Here is a 20,627-nt window from a genome sequence, read left to right as displayed (position 1 = left end):
CCAGGAGAGGTGGCGGGAGGGAGTGACTGGCGGCCTTCCCAGCCAATGGGAGCCCGAGGCTGAGCGGGCCAGCCCTATTCCTGCAGACTCCGCGGGGCGTGGGCGGGGATTCCCGGGCCGCTGCTCTCTTTTCGCGCCCGCAAGCGGACGAGGCCGGCGGCTGCCGCAAGCGCGACCAGGTGAGGGGGGTCGGGAAGGATGGAGCCCGGGGGTGGGCTGCTGCGTTCTAGATTCTGGAACTGCTATGCGAGATTTGGCCTAAGGTTTTGCGTGGGATGTTGTGGGATTCTCAGCAGCAGGTCCCGTCCCCAAGGCTGGGAGAGGTTCATGCACCTCTTTAGACCCAAGGGAAGGAGGGACAGAGGAGACTGCAGCCTGGGGCTTGGAGATCTCTGGGGCCCTTGGCTGCAGCTGTCCCAGGTTCTGGAGGCCCCAGCCCCTGGGACTGGCCCCCAGCCCACATACACAGGAGAGGTGGTGCAGTGAACTGTCCCGGCCCAAATCTCTCACAGTGGTTGCACCCCTGCTACTAAGTCGCTTCAGTCGTGTCCGACTCTGTGCGACCCCATAGATGGCAGTCCACCAGGCTCCCCCATCTCTGGGATTCTCCAGGCAAGAACACTGGAGTGGGTTGCCATTCCCTTCTCCAAAGCATGAAAGTGAAAAGTGAAAGTGATGTCACTCGGTATCCGACTCTTAGCGACCCCATGGACTGCAGCCTACCAAGCTTCTCCATCCATGGGATTTTCCAGGCAAGAGTACTGGAGTGGGGTGCCATTGCCTTCTCCTGCTTGCAGCCCTAGGGCCGGCAATAATCCCATCTCCACTCTCTCAACCTCTACTGAGGACTGGAGACCTACCTGAATAGATGACTCAGCTGAGAGCAGGAACAAGGGGTAAAAGAGAGGTTCTCACCCACCTTGTGGTATAAATGGCTCCAAAGTCCACGATGGTGCCTGAAATGGGCAGTTCTCTAGCCAGGGATGGGAGAGGTGAAAGACCTAAGGGTTGAACAGGATGCTCAAGCCGGGGAAGAGGGGGTGGAGGTCCTGGGGGGCAGCAGGGGCAGCATTTCCACCCCTTCCCCAATCCTTGCTCTTCCTGTGCAGGCCTGGAGCACACACTCCTGAGAAGCAGCAGAGGTTGGGGGCTCCCAGTCCTTCAGACCCTGGTTGGCACAGAAGGCTCATGGAGCCCCAGGCGTGGGGGGCCCTCCTCTTGAGGGTCAGCAGGTTCCTTCCGGACCTGCAGGGTGCCACCCCAATCTAGCCAACATGGCACATGGTTTTGCAGTGGGCTTTGACCCGCTGGGTCTTGGAGACCTAAGCTCCAGCTCTCTGAGCTCCCTCTCCTCCCGAGGCCACCTGGGCAGCGAGTCGGGCTCCGCAACGCGATACCTGCTGAGAAAGCAACGGCTGCTGAATGGGCCCCCCCGTGGAATCCGAGCCTCATCGCCCATGGGCCGAGTCATCCTCATCAACTCCCCTATCGAAGGTGGGGGCAGGGCCAGGAACTATCAGAGTGGGTAGGGGACAGCAGGCTTAAGTAGGTGAAGGGAAAGCCAGCATGGGTGGGGGAGTCCTAGGGATGCAGGAAGAGAGAGGGCCTCTAGTAACCCATAGATTCTTCCTCGTCTATCCTTTCCTTATCTTCAGACTGGTTTTTTAGTGTTGCAAGATTGTGGAGAGGTCAGAGCTGGGAGGTCTGGGCATGGAGGTGAAGAAGAGGTATGTGGTATGCTGCTGCTAAGTTGCTAAGTCACTTCAGTAGTGTCTGACTCTGTGCGATCCCATAGATGGCAGCCCACCAGGCTCCTCTGTCCCTGGGATTCTCCAGGCAAGAATACTGGAGTGGGCTGCCATTTCCTTCTCCAGTGCATGAAAGTGAAAAGTGAAAGTGAAGTTGCTCAGTCGTGCCTGACTCTTAGCGACCCCATGGACTGCAGCCCACCAGGCTCCTCCATCCATGGGATTTTCCAGGCAAGAGTACTGGAGTGGGTTGCCATTGCCTTCTCCAGTGTGGTATGCTAGCCCCCAAGTAAGCAAGGCCAAGTATTAAACTGGCCCCCTCCCTCCTGTGAACTCTTCCTTTCTCCAGGCTCACTTGAGTATGACTTTTGGGGGATGGGACAGCATGAAGAAGGACATTTTTCATCAACCTGCCCTTTGTGTGCCCAGCTCTATGCTGGGCTGTGGGAGTCAGTGTCCAGATGGACAGACAGAATTAAAGGCTTCAGGTGCAAAGGATGGAGACAGAGGTAGACTGGAAGATGCTTCAGAGAATGGGGAGGGGTCAAGGGTCAGCACGGAATCCCAGGTCCGGGCCCCGAGGGAGGGGGACACCTAATCTTATGCAGTTGCTTAGTGCCGTTTCATGGCACACCTATCTTATACCAGCTCTCATTAGGTCCTGAGGGGAACCTACAGAGAACTAAGTCTCAACTTTCACCTTCCAGAAATTTCCAGTGTAGCAGGGCTGGGAGACCGAGCCATGGTAGCAGCTGGTAGTGGGGTAGAGATATCACAGGCAAGGTTGAAATGGAAAGTGTGGAATATGGCAGGTGGGCACTTAGGAGACAGAATGGTGCAGTGACAGATGTGAGGCGACAAAAAGCCGGTGAACCAGGCAGGACCTTGCCTACCAGCAGGGGAGGGGGCCTCCCCAGGCCTGGGCTTTCCCTGAGCAGAACCAGATAAGTATCTCCAGCTGCCCTCCTCTCTCAGCCAGCAGAGCTCCCCTGGCTGGCTCTCAGACTGGACTTTTCAGACCCTACTCTCCCCTCTGACCTCACTGGGCCCCATCTGTCCCCTGCCCAGGCCATTGGGTGGAATATGCTGCTCAGAGAGCAGGCTTTCCCACACCAGTGGCCCAGCGCGCTCACCCCCATCGTCCGCCACGCTGGCCCCACTTTCAGGTGAGCAGCAAGGCAGAATGTCACTCTGGGCATGGAGCTGGAGCCCCCAGATGAACTAGGAGACACGGAGGAGCAGAAGGGAGGCACTGCAGTACAGCCCCTGCCAATCCCATCGTATTAGAATTACACCTATACCTCCCCCTGCCCTCTCCATGCTTGACTATGATGCACACTGTCCCTCTCAAGAGCCTCTTCCAGCAGTTCCATGAGTGCTCTCTCCCTCACCGCAGGCCCCAGTGCCGTCAGGAGAGCAGCTTCCCTTAGCAATGATGGAAGGACTGGGGCATCAATCCAACCAATTGGTCCGTCTAGGTTGGGAGCCTGTGAGCTCAGAAGTGTCCCCTCTACCTGAGCACAAACATCCCCCAACTCACCACAGGCTGGAGCCCCTCCCCCATGTTATTTTATATGTTATTGTTTAGACCCTTCCAGAGGCCTAACGTAACTGATGAGGGAGACACAGTAGAAGGGGGAACACTGCTACCCACATTGTCCTCGAGAGTTCCCACCAGCTCCTCAAACTCGTTGGGTCCCAGAGAAATGGCATTACCTTTAATCCCAGCCAGCCCCTTCTTCTTGCTCTCCTAACTTATTCATTTATTCATTATTCTGCTTATTATTTCATTCATCAAAAAAAAGACTTAGCAGGAGCTTCCCTGGAGATCCACTGGTTAAGACTCCATGTTGCCACTGCAGAGGGCATGGGTTTGACCCTTAGTTGAGGAAATAAGATCAGACATGTTGTGCATTGTGGCCAAAAAAAAATTTTTTTTGAAGACTTAGCAAATATCAAGCACTGTGCAACATACTGGGGAATACCTTGGTGGAAAGAATTACTAAGTCCCCACCATGATTGACTTCCCTTGTGGCTCAGATGGTAAAGCGTCTGCCTACCATGCAGGGGACCCGGGTTCTATCCCTGGGTCAGGAAGATCCCCTGGAGAAGGAAATGGCAACCCACTCCAGTACTTTTGCCTGGAAAATCCCATGGACGGAGGAGCCTGATAGGCTATGATCCTTGGATTCACAAAGAGTCGGACTCGACTGAACGGCTTCACTTTTTCACTTTACCATGATTGAGGTTATAGTCCAGTGAAAGGAGAGTGAGAATAAATAATATTACAAATGAGCAAATAATGAGAAAGGATGGTAACAATCTTAAAGGTATTTGGATGATAGGATAGAGTAGTGGTTATCAAACTTCAGAATACATCAGAATTGCCTGGGGGCTCATGAAAAACTTACTGGATCCCTCACTCAGAGCATCTGATTCAGTGGGTCTGTGGTCAAATTCCAAATTCACATGTGTGATAACTTTCCAGGGGCTGCTGATGCTGATCTGGAGAGTTCTCTTTGAGACCAGTTTTGAGACTCCCTGGGAGGAGGGGGAGGGGCCTTTCTTCAGCAGAATCTCCCAGGAAGTCTTCTCTGAGAAAGTGGCACCCGAGCCAGGAGGAAGTGGAAATAGGAGGTGGCTTTACGAAGGTCTGGGCAAGAGCACCCCAGGCAGAGGGAACACTGAAAGGACTGGCTGGTGAGAGGAACAGGGAGGAGGTCAGTGTGGCCCAAGGTCATGAGGCCAGGGAGGGTGGCCAGGGGCGAGTGTTGAGAGATGGGCAGAGGGAAACCAGGGAGGGCCTTATTGGGCATGGAAGGAATGTGGAGCTCCTTCTAGAAGCAGGGGCAAGCACTGAGGCTTTTAATCAGGGCAGAGGCATGACTGTGTATAGAATGGATTAAAGGAGACAGAGGTGAAAGTGAGGAGATAGTGGATATCTGGAGAGATGCCTGGTGGCAGGGATAAGGCACTGGAGGTAGAGAAACTTCCCTCCTCAGGGGCCCCAAGCTTCTAGGCTCAAAACCCAGATTTTGACATCCTCCTGGCCCAGGGAGCTGGCTCTCCAGGAGGGAATGAGGAGAAAGAGAATTGGAGGGCAGGAGAGCAAAAGTCTCCTTGTCTGGGCTGAGAAGGTCCTGGGACCTGTGCAGATAGAATCAGCTAGGAAGCCCCAGTGCCTCTCATGCCTCTGTCCTGCACTGCCCCTGCCTACAGGCTGCCCTTGGGGATTTCTTCCAGAGCCACTCTGCTCATGTACTGTAACTTGATTTCTCTTAGATCAAGTGTGTGTGTGTGTGTGTGTGTGTGTGTGTGTGAGAGAGAGAGAGAGAGAGAGAGAGAGAGAGAGAGAGAGAGAGAGAGAGATTTCCCCTCTCAAACACCTCTGAGTAAGCCTCACCCAAGAACTCTCACCTTCCCACCTGGGACCCAAGTTACCCCTCCAGTCCCCTCACCCTTCTCTAAGCAGAAGACCACCTCTGAGCCTTTGCTCACTCCATCCCTTCATCAGTGCCTTTCCCTTCCCCTCCACCCACCCAAATCCCACCTTCCAAGAAGCCTTCCTCAATAGTTCTGGTCCCTAAAGTTCCCCTCCTCTGACTTTCCCTGCCACTGATGGAGAGAACCACTTTTGTGCTCTAGGTGCATACAAAGGCATGGTGGTGTTTTGGGTTTCTCTCCTCATCTAGCCAAATAGCTCCTAGAACCCTCACCTCCAGAATCACAGAGTCTACAAGGTAAAAGGAGCCTCAGGGATCCTTCCACAACATCCCAGACAGGGATTTACTATCAGCTTGTATGCCTCCAAATAATGAGGAATTCACTATCTTTCATGGAAAATTCATTCCATTGTCTGCCAGCTAAAGGTTTTAGAGAAAGTTTTCCCTTATTAAATCTCTTCCATGTAACTCCACTGTGTGGGCTTGGTTCTGCCCTAGGGGTTACACAGACAAAAATATCTAATGCCTTTTATAGAATAGTCCTTCAACTATTTGAAGAAGGCTTGTCTCTGCTGTAAGCCAGAGAGCCAGGATTCCCTCGACTGTGCCTCACAGAATGGAATCTTTTTTATCCATCTGACTCTGACTTTTTCATCCATCTGTCTTTTTTAGAATTTGGCCTGTCCCAGTGAGTATGGGAAGCTTAGTATGGATTACACACACACACACACACACACACACACACACACACCCCTACATTATAAGGGAAGGAAAACCGTGTCTTCTAGCATGGAGTCCTGTCCTGCCTGCTCCAACACCCTTCCTGCCATGATCTCAAAATCACTGAGAGAAGACTCAGAAATTAGCTGCCTATGCCCACATTTAGGGTCCTGGGTGGCTGTGCCCAGCAACCCAGCCTTTGCAGGCCCCAAGTTAGGGGACTCAGGGGCCCTCTGTGCCCAGAATGGGCAGGGGAGTCATGCCCATGTCCCCACCCCCATCAGCCAACAGCGATGAAAGTGACATCATCCATGCAGTTCGAGTGGAGAAGAGTCCAGCTGGGAGGCTGGGGTTCAGTGTGCGGGGCGGCTCTGAGCACGGCCTGGGCATCTTCGTCAGCAAAGTGGAGGAGGGGAGCAGTGCAGGTGAGTGGGACCCCACGGGTGAAATCCTGGCTTAGGATGCGACCCCCTACTTCAGTGGTATGCAGAGCTGTTAGCAGGGATGAGAGGAGAGGACCCTCAGTTTTGGAGGGGCTGATCCAGTGGGGAGATGAAAGGGGCTAATGAATAGGTCCTTGGTCCCATGGGCTGATACTCAGACCCTACCTGGGGATCCCAATCTCATTGAAGAAGCTGTATCCCAGGGAGCTTCAGGGATGGGAGAGGCTCAGCCTCAACCTGGGGGACTTCTCCCCAGGGGCCCCTGCCCACCACCCCCTCTTCTGATACAGAGCGGGCTGGCTTGTGCGTGGGGGACAAGATCACCGAGGTGAATGGGCTGAGCCTGGAGAGCACCACAATGGGCAGCGCTGTGAAGGTGCTGACTGGCAGCAGCCGCCTGCACATGATGGTGAGACGCATGGGCCGCGTGCCGGGCATCAAGTTCTCCAAGGAGAAGACCACATGGTGAGCAGGTCTTGCCTCCACCCCCAGCCCAGCACCACCACCCAGAGCCATGGTGGGAGAGACCTAGAGCCCAGGGCTTCTGTGCTTCCCATCCCCTGGTACTGGAAACACAGGGATCTAATGGTCTGACCTTGAAATGGGAAAAGGCTGTGTCTTTCCCCCAGCCCTCCTCCCAACACGGTGGCCTCAGGCCCCAGTGACCCTGCCCCTCCCTGCTGTAGCTGCTGCAGACTTGGAGACAGGGCAGTAGCTCTCTCCTGGGCCCAGGGAGTATTTAAAGCGGAGCCTGGCAATTCCGTGTGTGCCTACTAAGTCACTTCAGTGGTGTCTGACTTTTTGCCACCCCATGGACCACAGCTTGCCAGGCTTCTCTGTCCATGGGATTCTCCAGGCAAGAATACTGGAGTGAGTTGCCATGCCCTCCTCCAGGGGATCTTCCTGACCCAGGGTTCAAACCTGCATCTCTTACATGTCCTGCATTGGCAGGCGGGTTCTTTACCACAAGTGCCACCTGGGAAGCCCAAGCTGCTGCTGCCTCGGGCCTGAGGACAATATAGTATCTCTCCCTCCTGGGCCTGGGGAGGATTTAAAATGGGGCTTGGCAGTTAGAGCTGCTCAAGAAGGAAAGATTTCCGTGGTTTCCCTAACTTGATGAAATCTATGTCCCAGTGAAGACCTCAGGCCCCGCAGAGCAGTTCCTCCTTTCCCGTGCAATTGTCTTAGCTGCTGGGGGGAGGGGGTGGGTGGTGGTGGATTGGGGCCCGGGCTGAGGGCCCCGTGTGATTGTCCAGGGTGGATGTGGTCAATCGGCGACTGGTAGTAGAAAAGTGCAGCTCGACACCCTCCGAAAGCAGCTCAGAGGACGGTGCACGGCGCATCGTCCACCTCTACACAACATCCGATGACTTCTGCCTGGGCTTCAACATCCGCGGGGGCAAGGAGTTTGGCCTGGGCATCTATGTGTCCAAGTGAGACTGGGGCAGGGGATGAGACGGAGTCGGGCTGGGGCCTGGGAATGCATCAGCAAGTGGATCCTGCCCAAAGACATGTCCCGGCGACCTAGGTTAGGGATAGGATCTGGAGAGGGGCCGGGGCTCACCAGGAGGAGGGTCAAGGAGTTTGACGAGGTCATCCCTGTGTTCAAGTGAAGAGTCTGGAATGGGCGGTGAGGGGAGGCATCACATTGCCCCTTTCCTGACCCCAGAGTGGACCACGGTGGACTGGCCGAGGAGAACGGCATCAAGGTGGGAGACCAGGTCCTGGCGGCCAACGGTGTCAGGTTCGATGACATCAGCCACAGCCAGGCCGTGGAGGTGCTGAAGGGTCAGACACACATCATGCTGACCATCAAGGTGGGCAGGACTGTGGGAGTCAGGGAGAGGCCAGACTCTAGGAAGAACTTCCCAGACCAGTCTAGCACTTAATGCTGCCCATTGCTGTGCCACTTATGACTTTCCACAGCCTCCTGAGAGGCAAGGCAGGCATTGTCCTATCTCTCTTCACAGAAGAAGGAACTGAGGCTCAGAAAGGCAAAGAAACTCAGGAATCAGTCATTTACACAGCTGATCAGTAGCAGGACCTAGTTTCAGCCCACCCCCCCACCCCCAGATGCAGTGGCCAGTGCCCCTTTGTATGAGTGGTGGAGGTCTTGGAGGGTAAGGAGAAAATGTCCTGCCCAGAAAGGGACATGGTAGGATCAGGACCTGGATGGTGGGTGTCCTAGGGCACAGGGCAGGACAGAGATTGGATTTCAGGGGAGGTACCTGAATTCATTATTCATGTGGGTCTCACACTTGCCTAAGGATCAAGTCCTTCTCACCCTGGCTCCCACAGGAGGTGATGTCTTCCTCTCCCCAGGCCCCAACCCTGGCCCCTGCCCTGGTCCTCTCCTTTCCAAGCCTTCATCCTTCTCCCCATTCAGTGCCTCCTCCGCCGTTCCCCCACCACCTCTATTTCCCACCTCTCCCACATCCCATCTCCCTTTCCTTCCTCTCAAATTATCCCAAACATTCCTCTTCTCCCACTCTGCCCTCATTCATTCATTCAATACTTTTGAGTACCTACTATATGACAGCCATTATGCCAGGTATGGGGTGACAACAGTGAAAAAGATAGACGAGGTCTCTGCTGCTGGAGGGAAACAGACAGACTAGATGCATGTGGATTGTGATGGCTGTTGTAAGGAAATTGATGGAAAGGCGGGATGGGGTAATCTGGGAAGGCCCTTTTAGCCAGGGGGATCTAAGGAGGAGACACCTGAAGAGCTGGCCATAAGATGAGCTGAAGGAAGAGAATTCAGGCAGAAGACACAGCACGTGCAAAGCCCTCAAGTGTAGAGGAAGTTGGCACATTCAGAAATGAAGCGGCTGGTGTGGCTGGAGTATGATGAGCTCAGAGCAGAGTAATTGGGTTGAAAAGTTGACTGCTGTCCCATTGCTCCCATATTCTTACCCTCTCTTCCCACTCCCTGCTCACTCACTCCCCTCTGCCCTCCTATCCCCACTATACCCTCCCCAGGAGACCGGCAGGTATCCTGCCTACAAGGAGATGGTCTCTGAGTATTGTTGGCTGGACCGATGTAAGTAACCAACTCCCCGAGGTCAGAGGGAAAGGGCCCTAAAGTGGAACTGGGATCTCTGAAGAATAAGTGGGAGGGGCACCAAAATCTCCTCGGGACTCCTGTCTCTGGGCTCCCCTCTAAGAAGTTGCAGGTTCTGATCCAGGCTCTCCTGGGGGCAAGTCTGGGGGTGGTTGGAGAAGTGCCTTGCCTAAGGTCCTGCAACCAGTTAGCAGGACTGCTGAGTAGTGGCTGGTTCCCGAGACCCCATGCTCACAACCCCGCTGCCACCCAGCACTCCCACTTCAAGCCCACGAGTGGGCTGCAGCCCCGGCAGGGCCCCAAAGCCACCCGGCCAGGCCTCTGAGATGTCCCTGCCCTCCCCACTGCCCGCAGTGAGCAACGGGGCGCTGCAGCAGCTGTCCCCCGCCTCGGAGAGCAGCTCCAGCGCCTCCTCCTTCACCTCCAGTGCCCCCTACAGCTCGGCTGAGGGCTCCCTGCCCTCAGACCGCATGGATGTCTGCCTGGGGCCTGAGGAGCCTGGCAGCAGCTGGGGCCCGGGCTGGGGGCGGGCGGACACAGCCATGCAGACGGAGCCGGACGCGGGGAGCCTCATGGAGACCTGGTGCAGCGTGCGGCCCACAGTCATCCTCAGGGACACCGCCATCCGTTCCGACGGCCCACCACCCACCCGCCACCTTGACTCTGCACTCTCTGAGTCCCCCAAGACTGCTCTGTTGCTGGCCCTCAGCCGACCCCGGCCCCCCATCACCCGCTCCCAGAGCCACCTGACCTTGTGGGGTACGTGGGGGACAAGTTGCTGCTGCTCCCCCCAAAAGCTATGGGTCCAAAATCTGTCTTGCACCCTGTACTGGGCCCCAAACTTTCCTTTGCACCAGGCTTTGCCCAGCCATAGCTCCAGAACACACCCAGATCCTGCTTTGGGTTCCATTTTAAACTAGTCCTGGGCCCCAAACCAGCCCTAACCCAGACCTTGGGCTCCCAGACCTGTCCACAAACACACACACACACACACACACACACACAATCCTTACATAGTTGGAGCTGTGGGTGGGGGTGAGGTGGGAAGTTGGAAGAGGAACCCCATCCCCATCTTCATCCCCACCTCCCCACACGGCTGCAGATCCTGTCTGCCCCCGACTCTCCCTTCTCTCTGCTCCTCCTCACTCCCCTGCCCCTTGTCCTTCTCTTCTGCCCACCCCTCCCTCGTGTCTGCAGAGGAGAAGAAGCAGCGGAGGAAGGAGAAGTCAAGGTCCCCTGGGGAGAAGGGGGCCCTGCAGCGATCCAAGACCCTGATGAACCTCTTCTTCAAGGGAGGGCGGCAGGGGCGGCTGGCAGGGGATGGGCACAGAGAGGCCTGGACGCTGGACAGCAGGAGCCCAGCCAAGCCCCGCCCTCGCCTGGACCTGGAGAAAGGTAGGTACTGGGTGGGTCAGACGCGAGGACAGAGGAAAAGTCGACTTGCTATTCCACAGCTCTGAGTCTGAATCCTACACTGGCTCATCCCGCCACCCTGCCCTGCAAGCCACATGAGTAAACAGGAGTAATAATACCTGTTGGTGCTAGTGGTAAAGAACCTGCCTGCCAATGCAGGAGACATGGGTTAGATTCCTGGGTCAGGAAGATCCCCTGGGAAAGAAAATGGCAACCCACTCCAGTGTTCTTGCCTGGGAAATCACATTGACAGAGGAGCCTGGTGGGCTTTGGTCCACAGGGCTGCGAAGAGTCCGACACGACTGAAGCAACTTAGCACACACACACACAATACTATTTCTTTAGGAATAATGATGAATCAGTGAATCAGTGTATGTTAATCACTTAGTACATGGTCTGACATACAATAGTTGCTCAGAACATGTAGTGGTCCTTGTTGTACTGCTTCATCTTCCCATTTTACAGAAGGGAAAACTGATAAGAGTCACAGCACAGACAAGAAGACCTTGGGTCAGATGCCCATGCTCTTGGTGCTCTTGGGAGGCAGGGCACTCCTTTCCTAGAGCATTTGGCTTCATCTCCCCTGGCCAGAACTCCACAGGCTCTAGCCAGTTCTATTTTTAAACTTTATTTTAATTTTTTTTTTTACTTTATAATATTGTATTGGTTTTGCCATACATTGACATGAATCTGCCATGGGTGTATATGTGTTCCCCATCCTGAACCCCCCTCCCACCACCCTCCCCATCCCATCCCTCTGGGTCATCCCAGTGCACCTTGTATCATGGATCGAACCTGAACTGGCTCTAGCCAGTTCTAGAACCACCTAGAGCAAGGCCATTGGAGAAGGAAATGGCAACCCACTGGAGAATCCCAGGGATGGGGGAGCCTGGTGGGCTGCCGTCTCTGGGGTCGCACAGAGTCGGACACGGCTGAAGCGACTTAGCAGCAGCAGCAGCAGCAGAGCAAGGCCATTTCTAGACCAAGGCCCAGGCAGGAGGGCCTAAACAGGCTTCACTCATGTCAAAGGCTTCCTGAGGACTCTTCCAGAGAGCATCTCTTCTCTCTGGTGAGGTTCAAAGGCTGGACCAAAAGTGAATAAATTGAGACTCTTGGGGTTGTCTGTGAGAAAAACTTAATTCAAGCTAGCTTTAAAAAGCACTTCTTGGTTCAGCTATGGATGTAAACTGGGTCTAAAGGTTTAAACAGTCTCCTCAGCCATCTGCACTCTTCATCTTTTGGTTCCTCTTTCCCCTGATTTGTCTTCATCTTGCTGGCTTTGCCTCTTGAAGGTAAGTGGCTGTGCCACTGTTGCTTAGCAACCCCGGGGGAAAGAGCCTCTCCTTAAATAGTTCCAGATGATGTCCCAGGCTCTGGTTGGCCCAGCTGGGATCACATGCCCAACACATCACTTGTGACCTGGGAGAGAGAGGGTGCTTTCATTGGCCAGCCTGGGTCATGTGTCCACCCTGGAGTACAGGGACTGAGAATGCTGGGCGTGGGGGATGGGATGGATCCCCTGGTGAAATCAGGGTGCTGTTTCTGGAAGGGAGAGTGAATGTTGGGTAGGCAAAGAGGGGCTGGGCCTGCCCCTGCCTGGGTCTCATGGGAGAGACAATCCCTTCAACTCAGGGCAGTCTAACCCCCTCCCTAAACTCATCTCTCTTTTCACAGACCCCAAGGCCTTTCTCTCTCCTGGTTCTCTTCCCAGTTCTCTGGCTACCCCTCTCCCTCTTCAAAGGCTCCTCTTTTTCTCTCTGTGCCCTGAAGGTAGGTGATTTGCCCTTGGGGTTCTTCCATCCATTCATTTGCTTTCCAATGGACCTCTATTAGCCGGGCACACACTGGGCCCTCTCTTGATCCAAAGCCTTTACTCCCTCCCCACTGCCTGTGAATGAAGCTCCTGGCCTGACCTTGGCCTTCAAGACCCGCCTCAATAGCCTGGCCTCTTGCTTCCCAGTCCTACCACATTCCAGCCTTGAACTCTCCATTCCAGCCTATGATCCAGCTAGTTCTGAGTCCCCAACCCAGATGGGAGACCAGGGCTGCAACTGAGCCTCTTTCTTCTTCTTAGCAGGGGGAGTGGGGCCCGTGCAGAAGTTTGTCACCTGGAGGCTGAGACGTGGTAATGCTTGCTTCCCCCTCCTGAGCCTGGTCTACAATAGAGCTGCAATGGGGTGCATGTTGGGGGTGCTAAGAGACTTTGGGTTACTCTCATGGTCAAGCATGGGGTATCAGACAGATTGAGAGGTGCACATCAGGGGCAACTAAAAGAATTGGCTATGCTTTCTAGGAACATAGGGTTACAAATAGATATTGGGGTGCATTTTTTGAGGACTTGGAGCTTAAGCTGGGACTCCCAAAGACAGATTTTTGGGGAGATGAGGGAGGGGGCCTTGCTAGAACTTCAATGGTGTAGACTAGCATGACATTACATGTTCAGGGGGCCCAGGGGCTCTGGGCCAGGGCTCAGCTAAGGAGCAGACTGGGCTAGGGATCTGGGATGGGGCCTCAAAGGCCTGAATTGGAACTCCAGTGATGGGCAGATTGCTGTGGGAGACCATGGTGGGGAGCATCCGGGCTAGGCTGGGATTCCACCTGGGGAACCTGGGACCCTTAGCCAGTCTATTCTGGAGTCTGACCCCACTGAGGAGAGCCCCTGCCTTGGCTTCTGATGGCTCCTGGCTCCTTCATTGTATCCTTTTCCTCCCGCCCTGCAGACCGGGAGAGGGGCCGGGCTCTGCTCTCTGCCAGGTCTGGGAGCCCCTCCAGCCACCTGCCCAATGTGGATGAGCGGGTGCAGGCCTGGGAGAGCCGTCGGCCTCTGATTCAGGACCTGGCCCGGCGATTGCTGACCGATGATGAGGTGCTGGCTGTCACCCGCCACTGCTCCCGGGTGAGCCACCAGCCCACTCTCAGCCCCAGTACGTGGTCACTCAGCCACCCAACCCCTCATTCATTCAGGCCACTGTCTGCGTTTAACACTGTGAGCCTAGTGGTAAGTAAAGCAGAAGTCACCCCTGTGACATGGTTGCTCAGGAGCACACACAGGCACATGGACACACACACTGAGTTTACAGTCAGGAAGGAAAGACAGATAGTAACTAGAACCCAAGCACCCACAGAGACAAATCATGTGAAGCGTTATGAAGGAAAAGGTCATGAGAAAATAACCTGAGGCACAAACCAGATGGTGTGGTCTGGGAGGGCCTCCGAGAGGAGGTAATATTTAAGCTGAGGAGAGAAGGAGCCAGACCAGCCAGGTGATGAGTTTGGGACCTCAGTCCCTGCAGTCACCTGCTCTGTTTTCTGTTCTCTTGTAAACCTCAGCCTTCCCCAGCTCATGCCTCCTTCCACTCCTGGGTCAGCCATCAGGCCTGGCCTCTCCCCTGTTACCCAAGTAAGCAATCTTTTGTTCTCCCAACATACCCCAAGCCTCCCTCAATATCTACACTGTTCCTCACTGTTCCTTCCCACTTCAGACAGAAGCAGAGATCCCCACCATAGGGTTGAGGGTAGATTTGAGGGAGTCTTTGTGGCCTGAATGTTGGGGAGACTGTAGGAGGCATGGGTCACTCCCTCCAGAAGTGGAAGTCCCTCTCCTCTCCTTCCGTCTCAAGAGGCCCCAGGTTTCCTGCGATGGGTTCCCTAAACTGCATCTGCATCAGTGCACGCGTGATCCTCTGTACCAGGGCAAACGGGAGAGTTTCAGGAAATTGTTTGTGGTTCCCCCCCACTCCCTCACCTTGGTCAGGGTGGGGCTGTGTTATGCCTGTGTGATGTGTACATTTGTTTATCTGGGTTTGTGTTCACTTAACTATATGATTTGGGCTTCCCTGTCGGCTCAGTGGTGAAGAACCCTGCTGCCAACGCGGGAGACACAGGTTCGATCCCTGGGTCAGGAAGATCCCCAGGAGAAGTAAATGGCAACCCCCTCCAGTGTTCTTGCTGGGAAATCCCCAGGACAGAGGAGCATGGCGGGCTACACTCCATGCAGTCGCAAACAGTCGAGACTTAAGGACTAAACAACAGCACTGTATGATTGTATCTGTGTGCATATCACTTTCATGCATTGGAGAAGGAAATGGCAACCCACTCCAGTGTTCTTGCCTGGAGAATCCCAGGGACGGCAGAGCCTGGTGGGCTGCCGTCTACGGGGTCGCACAGAGTCGGACACGACTGAAGCGACTTAGCAGCGGCAGCAGCATGTCACCTGGAGACTGAGGCCCAATAATTCATGCAGCCTTTTCCCAATGCTTGATTTACAGCAGAGCTACATGTGGAGATGCATGTTGGGGGCAGCTAAAGGCCTCTGGGCTAAATTCACTTGAGTGTCACGCTCAGCTTAGTGTGCCAAGTAGGGCTGAATGTACCGTCTTTGTAAGCCTGCGACACTAGGCTCTGGCCACCAGGTGGCGCTCTGTATCAGTTTCTTTGGATGCTGTTCCCCCATCCCTCTGCTCCTCCCTCCGTGCCCAGACCGGTAAGGCCTCTCCCAGAGCCTCGTAGCACCTAGGGAGCAATGCCCACCACCCGAGTCTGACCCAAGCCCCACGCATACCAAGAGATCAGACCTTCGGGGTAGTGTCCTGGCTGGAATGATTAGTAAAGCTCCCTTAGATGTGTGGTCCTGAACCCGAAGCCTCCCTTCTATCTCCCACTCTGAGCCATCTCCCCACAGCCTACCGACCAGGCATTATAAACTACCTGTCTGATCACTTTACAAACTCCCCAAACCCCCTTGCAGCCTCCTGTCTTTGGCAGAATAGAGTACAAGTTCCTTATCCTCACATTCAAGGCGCTCCCTGATTTGACTCCCCAGCTCACTAACCTCTGCTTTCCCACGGTCACCATGTCATCTTCCCTGGGTATAACATGTAACATGGTTTATACAGGCTAACACTGCGCAGCTCTAGGAGCACCGCCTGCACTGCAGTCACAGCCTGCACAGCCTATATGGAGGCCCCTTCATGTATCCTGTGTGCATGAGTGTGTTTGTCCTCTGTCCATGGGATTCTCCAGGCAAGAATACTGGAGTGGGTTGCCATGCCCTCCTCCAGGGGATCTTCCTGACCCAGGGATCAAACGCCCATGTCCTGCGTTTTCTGCATTGCAGGCGGATTTTTTACCCACTGAGCCACAGGGGAAGCCCTGTTAAACTTCTATGAACCCATTACTCCACACCACCCTTTCTTCTCAACTTTCTTGTATTTCTTTCATTTATCCATAAGAGTCAGTGTAAATGCCACCACCTCCATGAAGCTTACTCTGATCTTCCCACCCTCCTCTGAGACTCCCTCTGAGCCGTCGCCAGTGGTTTGTAGTTTACTGGGGCTTGTGGCTCTTTGTCGTTGTGTCCCTACTGCCCAGTAGAGGACCAGGCACTTAGTGGATGCTGAATGCAGGATTGTGGACTTGAAGTGTGTGCACATATGTGACTGGTTCTCTGCCATTACGTGTATCTCTCTCCAGACAAAAGGGGGTGTATGGTCGGTATGTGTATGTGTGAGTCCCTGCAACTTTGTGTGTGGTTTAGGGCCACACACACACGTTTAATTTCCAGCTATTTATGAATGTCTCACTCTGGCCACCAGGGTGTGCTGTTTCCCAGTGTCCTGTGCTTGCCGGGGATGCTCTGTGTGTGTCCGTCGTGGCACTAGGGGGCAGTGTGCTGTCCAAGTTGGGTGACTCCCAGTATTCAGTTTGTCAGTTTGCGACGGTGGGGTGTGGCTGGAGGCATCCGGGCAGTGCCAGGCAGAAATGCCTCCACTACCCTGGCTAAAGACTGGAGAGACTTTCTATAGGGCCACTCCTTCCCCAAAGTCCCCATTCCAGCCTTGAACAAAGCCTAATTTGTCGGTCTGTATGCAGACACAAGCTGGGACAGCCAGGCACACAGCCTAGCCTTTGGCTCAAATTCCTTCCTTCAGCCTGGGAGGTGGGGGTGGGGAGGAGAGTCCACTCCCTGCATATCCTTTTCCGGCGCTGTAGTAGGTAGGAGCCAGATTTCTCAATTTTCAATTTCTCTTCACACTTCCTCATCTGTATGGCCTGGGGCAAAGTCCTCTCTGAGCCTCAGTTCCCTCATCTGTAAAACAGGAATAACTGATGTCATCTCTCAAAGTAGGAGACCATGTGTAGAAGGCCTAGAAAAAGGCCCAAAGCTGTTATTGGTGTTGCTGTTACCGTTCTGTCATTATTATTGCACGTTCCACCCAGTTACCGAGTAAGACCATCCTGTAAGCAGCCCAGGCCTGGGGGAGAACCTTTCCTAAACATGGGGACCCCCACATGCCCAGGCATGCCCCCTCACCGGGCTCCGGAGGTCCCTGCTGCTATCTGACCTGTGGTGCCTCTCTCTGCAGTACGTGCATGAGGGCGGCGTGGAGGACCTAGTGAGGCCCCTGTTGGCCATTCTGGACAGGCCGGCAAAGCTGCTGCTGCTGAGGGACATCAGGTGGGGAGGGCTTGGGGGCAGGGAGGGGACCCCCGATACCTCCCCTAACCTCTCCAGGGTTGAAGCCCCTCCAGGCCCCCCTGGAACTGAGCCCTGCCCACACCTCATCTCTTACCCTCCCCCAGGAGTGTGGTGGCCCCCACAGACCTGGGTCGCTTCGACAGCATGGTGATGCCTGTGGAGCTGGAGGCTTTTGAGGCCCTCAAGAGTCAAGCAGGTCAGCAGCCAGGGGGCAGGACTGAGGCTCCTGAGCCTCAAGTGGGGCTGGGGGCGGTGGGGGGGGGGGCTGCTCCCAGGGGAGAGGGGCAGAGATGCCTGGGCTCTTTCGGCTGTGTCCCTCAGGAAGCCTTGTTCCTAACCTGCTCTCCTCTCCAACCAGTTCGGCCTCCTGCCTTGAGACCGACCCGACAAGACACACTACCCAAGCGTCACCTCATCACCCCCGTGCCTGGTCAGTCAGAGTCCCAGAGCACAGGGAGGGGGCACACCCCAGGGGGACTCGGGCAGGGAAAATGGGCATTCCATCCCTGTTCCCACATAGGACTTCGTGGCTTCAGAGATACGTGTGGTGTGGTTCCCTGAAGGGAATCCCTCATCTGCCAGGACTATTTTTATCGTGTCCACTAACCATCTGTACTATTATTTACTTACTAATTGGTTTTAAAACCCACTCACTTGTTAAATCATCTCATTCTATGCAATAATCTCTGAGAAATTACCAGCTTGGGTGTGGGAGTCATATTTTTACTCAGACATGATAAAATAAAACTGTAACTATTCCAATAGAAAGTATTTAAATACTTTTGCAATTGAACGGGGCAGCGTCCCTCACTGTGGGACACACTGCCGTAAGAGCACCCCCAGGTCTCCCTACCCCCATGCAGTGAGGACTGGGCCCTGGCCAAGCAGTTTGGGCTGTTGAGGAGAGGGCAGCCTGACCTTGGCCCTCTTCCCCAGACAGTCGTGGCGGCTTCTACCTGCTCCCTGTGAACGGCTTCTCAGAAGAGGAAGATGATGGGGAGCTGAGGGAGCGGCTGGGGGGCCTCCAGGTCTCCCTGGGTGCCTCTGCCCCCCACCACCCTCATAAAGGGATCCCCCCTCTCCAAGACGTGCCAGTAGATGCCTTCGCCCCACGCCGAAGCGCCTGCACACCCCCTCCCCAGCCACCTCCCGTGGCTCCCCGGCCCCCGAGGCCTAACTGGCTGCTGACCGAACCGTTGACCCTAGAGGACCCTCGGCAGAGCCGGAGCCAGGGCCCAGCCCAGAGCTGCAGCCGTAGCCATAGCCGCAGCCGGGGCCGAGGCAAGTCCCCAGGCCGCAGGCGCTCCCCATCCCCTGCACCCATCCCCACTCCTAGCACAGCCAATGGGCGCTACCACAAGCCTCGAAAAGCCAGGCCCCCTCTGCCACGACCTATGGATGGGCAGGTGGCCAAGGCATGGGGCAGTCAAGGGCCCTCTGAGAATGGAACTGGCAGGACAGATGAGGAGACAGCCACGAAGGTCCCTAGTGGGGAGCTGAGGACTGTCACGCTGTCCAAGATGAAACAGTCCTTGGGTGAGTCCTGGCAGGACGGGGCCTGGTCGGGGGTGGGGGCTCAGATATGGGTGAGGTTGGTGGGCTTGGTGTTGGGGTGTGACTTGGGGACCTGGGACAAGGGAAAGAATCAGGGTATATTTGGGAAGGTCTAAATTTGGGAGGCTTAGGATTCGAGTGAGTTGAGGATGGAGTAGTAGTAGAATCTGGGGGTTGACTTGGGGGGCTCTCTATTTGGGCATGTGTCCTGGGTTCTCCAGGGAGCTCTAGGCTTTAGGGATGTGGCTGCACGGCACCCAGTGTTTCTCCCTCTCACTAGGCATCAGCATTTCTGGGGGCATTGAGTCCAAGGTACAGCCCATGGTGAAGATAGAAAAGATCTTCCCCGGGGGCGCCGCCTTCCTCAGCGGGGCCCTTCAGGTGGGTGAAGGGCACCCAGACCCACTCTTTAGGCCCAGATCTGAATTCTGGCAGGGGGCAGGACCAGTACATGCTCATCTTCCAGATAGACATGTGTAGACTAGGTTGTGGGAGGAGGCTTGGAGCAGGGGGTTAAGCTGCAGGTTGAGCAGACCTAGGGGAAAATCTGTGCCCTCATGCCAGCCTGGGCCTGAGGGTGGCCCATCCTATTCCACCCCTAGCCCCAAGGGACAAAAGGCCATTGTCTGTGCCCCACCCTGCCCCCATCGGGCTCTGGACACAAAAGTCCCATTGTCCATCCCCTCCGCCCAGTTGGGGAGGAGTGTCGCAGCCGGTGGAGGTGAGAGGTTGGGAGTGGGGTGGGGCTGACCTGAGGAGGGAGGTCTGTGATTCTCTCACCCCCATCCCAGGCTGGCTTCGAGCTTGTGGCCGTGGATGGAGAGAGCCTGGAGCAGGTGACGCACCAGCGGGCAGTAGATACCATCCGCCGGGCTTATCGAAACAAGGCTCGGGAGCCCATGGAGCTTGTGGTCAGGGTCCCCAAGCCTGGCCCACTGCCCTTGCCCTCTGACTCGTCAGCCCTCAATGAACAGCGGCTTCCTGCTGACCATTCCCCTGCCCGCTGACCCCTTGATGGCACTCCAGCTGCCTCCCAGAACTTCCCATTAATGCCCTTCCCACCCAAACCCAGACCCCTCCTGCTGACGCTGGGCTTCTCCAGCTGACCCCAAGCCCAGGCCTCTCTCCAACCCTCCTGCCTCCTGACGCTAATCTGATTCTTCCCAACTATCCCGTAACTCTTCCCCCTGACCTCGGAGAATCCTCCTGCCACCCCCCAGACATCACCTAACCTCTTCAGGCTTCAGGAACCTCCCATTCCTGCCTGCCTTGCCTTCCCCACACCGGTGGCTCAGACCCCCCACCTCACATCTCCCTCCCCAGTTGTCACTAGGGCTCTGCCCGTTCCAGATAAACTCAGTGTCAAGGACAAGGTGCTACTGGGTAGCCGTGTCACCAGCTCACTGCCCCCAACTCCCCAAGACAGGAAGAGGACACCCAGGGTCTGGAGGTGGGGATTGGTATGCGCTTTGTTATGATTCCCTGAAACAGTGAGGGACAGGGACTCTCAGAGATGGCTCTCAAGGGGGTCACTGCATCCAGCCCCCAGCAGTGTTCTGTTCAAGGGAGAGAAAGGTCTTTTCTAGTTTCTCAAACCCTGAGAGCCCATTTCATGTTGTAGTCCACCAGGACCTCAGATTTTCTACTGGGTTTGTCCTTCCCCATCACCCTTTCCCTCCTGAAGATCTCTATGAGGGGTAGGGGAACAGCCATCAAATAAAAGGGCACGGGGGTCAAACAAGTTCCCCTAATCTTTATCCACCA

At 55.3% G+C, this 20,627-nt stretch overlaps 1 protein-coding gene across 4 annotated transcripts; it reads left to right on the top strand.

Moving 5' to 3' along the window:
* The first annotated feature begins 107 nt into the window (after positions 1–107).
* Positions 108–20,620, top strand: PDZD7 (PDZ domain containing 7). 4 transcript variants are annotated; one of them, XM_069567643.1, is made up of 17 exons: positions 108–179; positions 1,110–1,494; positions 6,196–6,336; positions 6,645–6,819; positions 7,611–7,787; positions 8,024–8,171; positions 9,337–9,397; positions 9,773–10,177; positions 10,616–10,813; positions 12,906–12,956; positions 13,552–13,727; positions 17,197–17,288; positions 17,414–17,505; positions 17,668–17,739; positions 18,246–18,845; positions 19,144–19,244; positions 19,655–20,620. In XM_069567643.1, the coding sequence occupies exons 2-17, from the start codon at positions 1,275–1,277 to the stop codon at positions 19,868–19,870; spliced, it is 2,925 nt and encodes a 974-aa protein (XP_069423744.1). In that variant the 5' UTR covers positions 108–179; positions 1,110–1,274; the 3' UTR covers positions 19,871–20,620. The 4 variants fall into 4 exon arrangements, with proteins under 4 accessions (XP_069423744.1, XP_069423745.1, XP_069423746.1 ...); XM_069567644.1 differs by lacking the exon at positions 108–179 and having other exon boundaries at positions 1,186–1,494; positions 12,906–12,953; XM_069567645.1 differs by lacking the exons at positions 108–179; positions 19,144–19,244; positions 19,655–20,620 and having other exon boundaries at positions 1,186–1,494; positions 18,250–18,366.
* The last annotated feature ends 7 nt before the right edge of the window (positions 20,621–20,627 follow it).

This window comes from Ovis canadensis, chromosome 22, assembly GCF_042477335.2.
Source record: "Ovis canadensis isolate MfBH-ARS-UI-01 breed Bighorn chromosome 22, ARS-UI_OviCan_v2, whole genome shotgun sequence".
NCBI classification, from domain to species: domain Eukaryota; kingdom Metazoa; phylum Chordata; class Mammalia; order Artiodactyla; family Bovidae; genus Ovis; species Ovis canadensis.
Note: the sequence above shows the minus strand (reverse complement) of the source record. Positions and strands in the feature narration are given on the sequence as shown.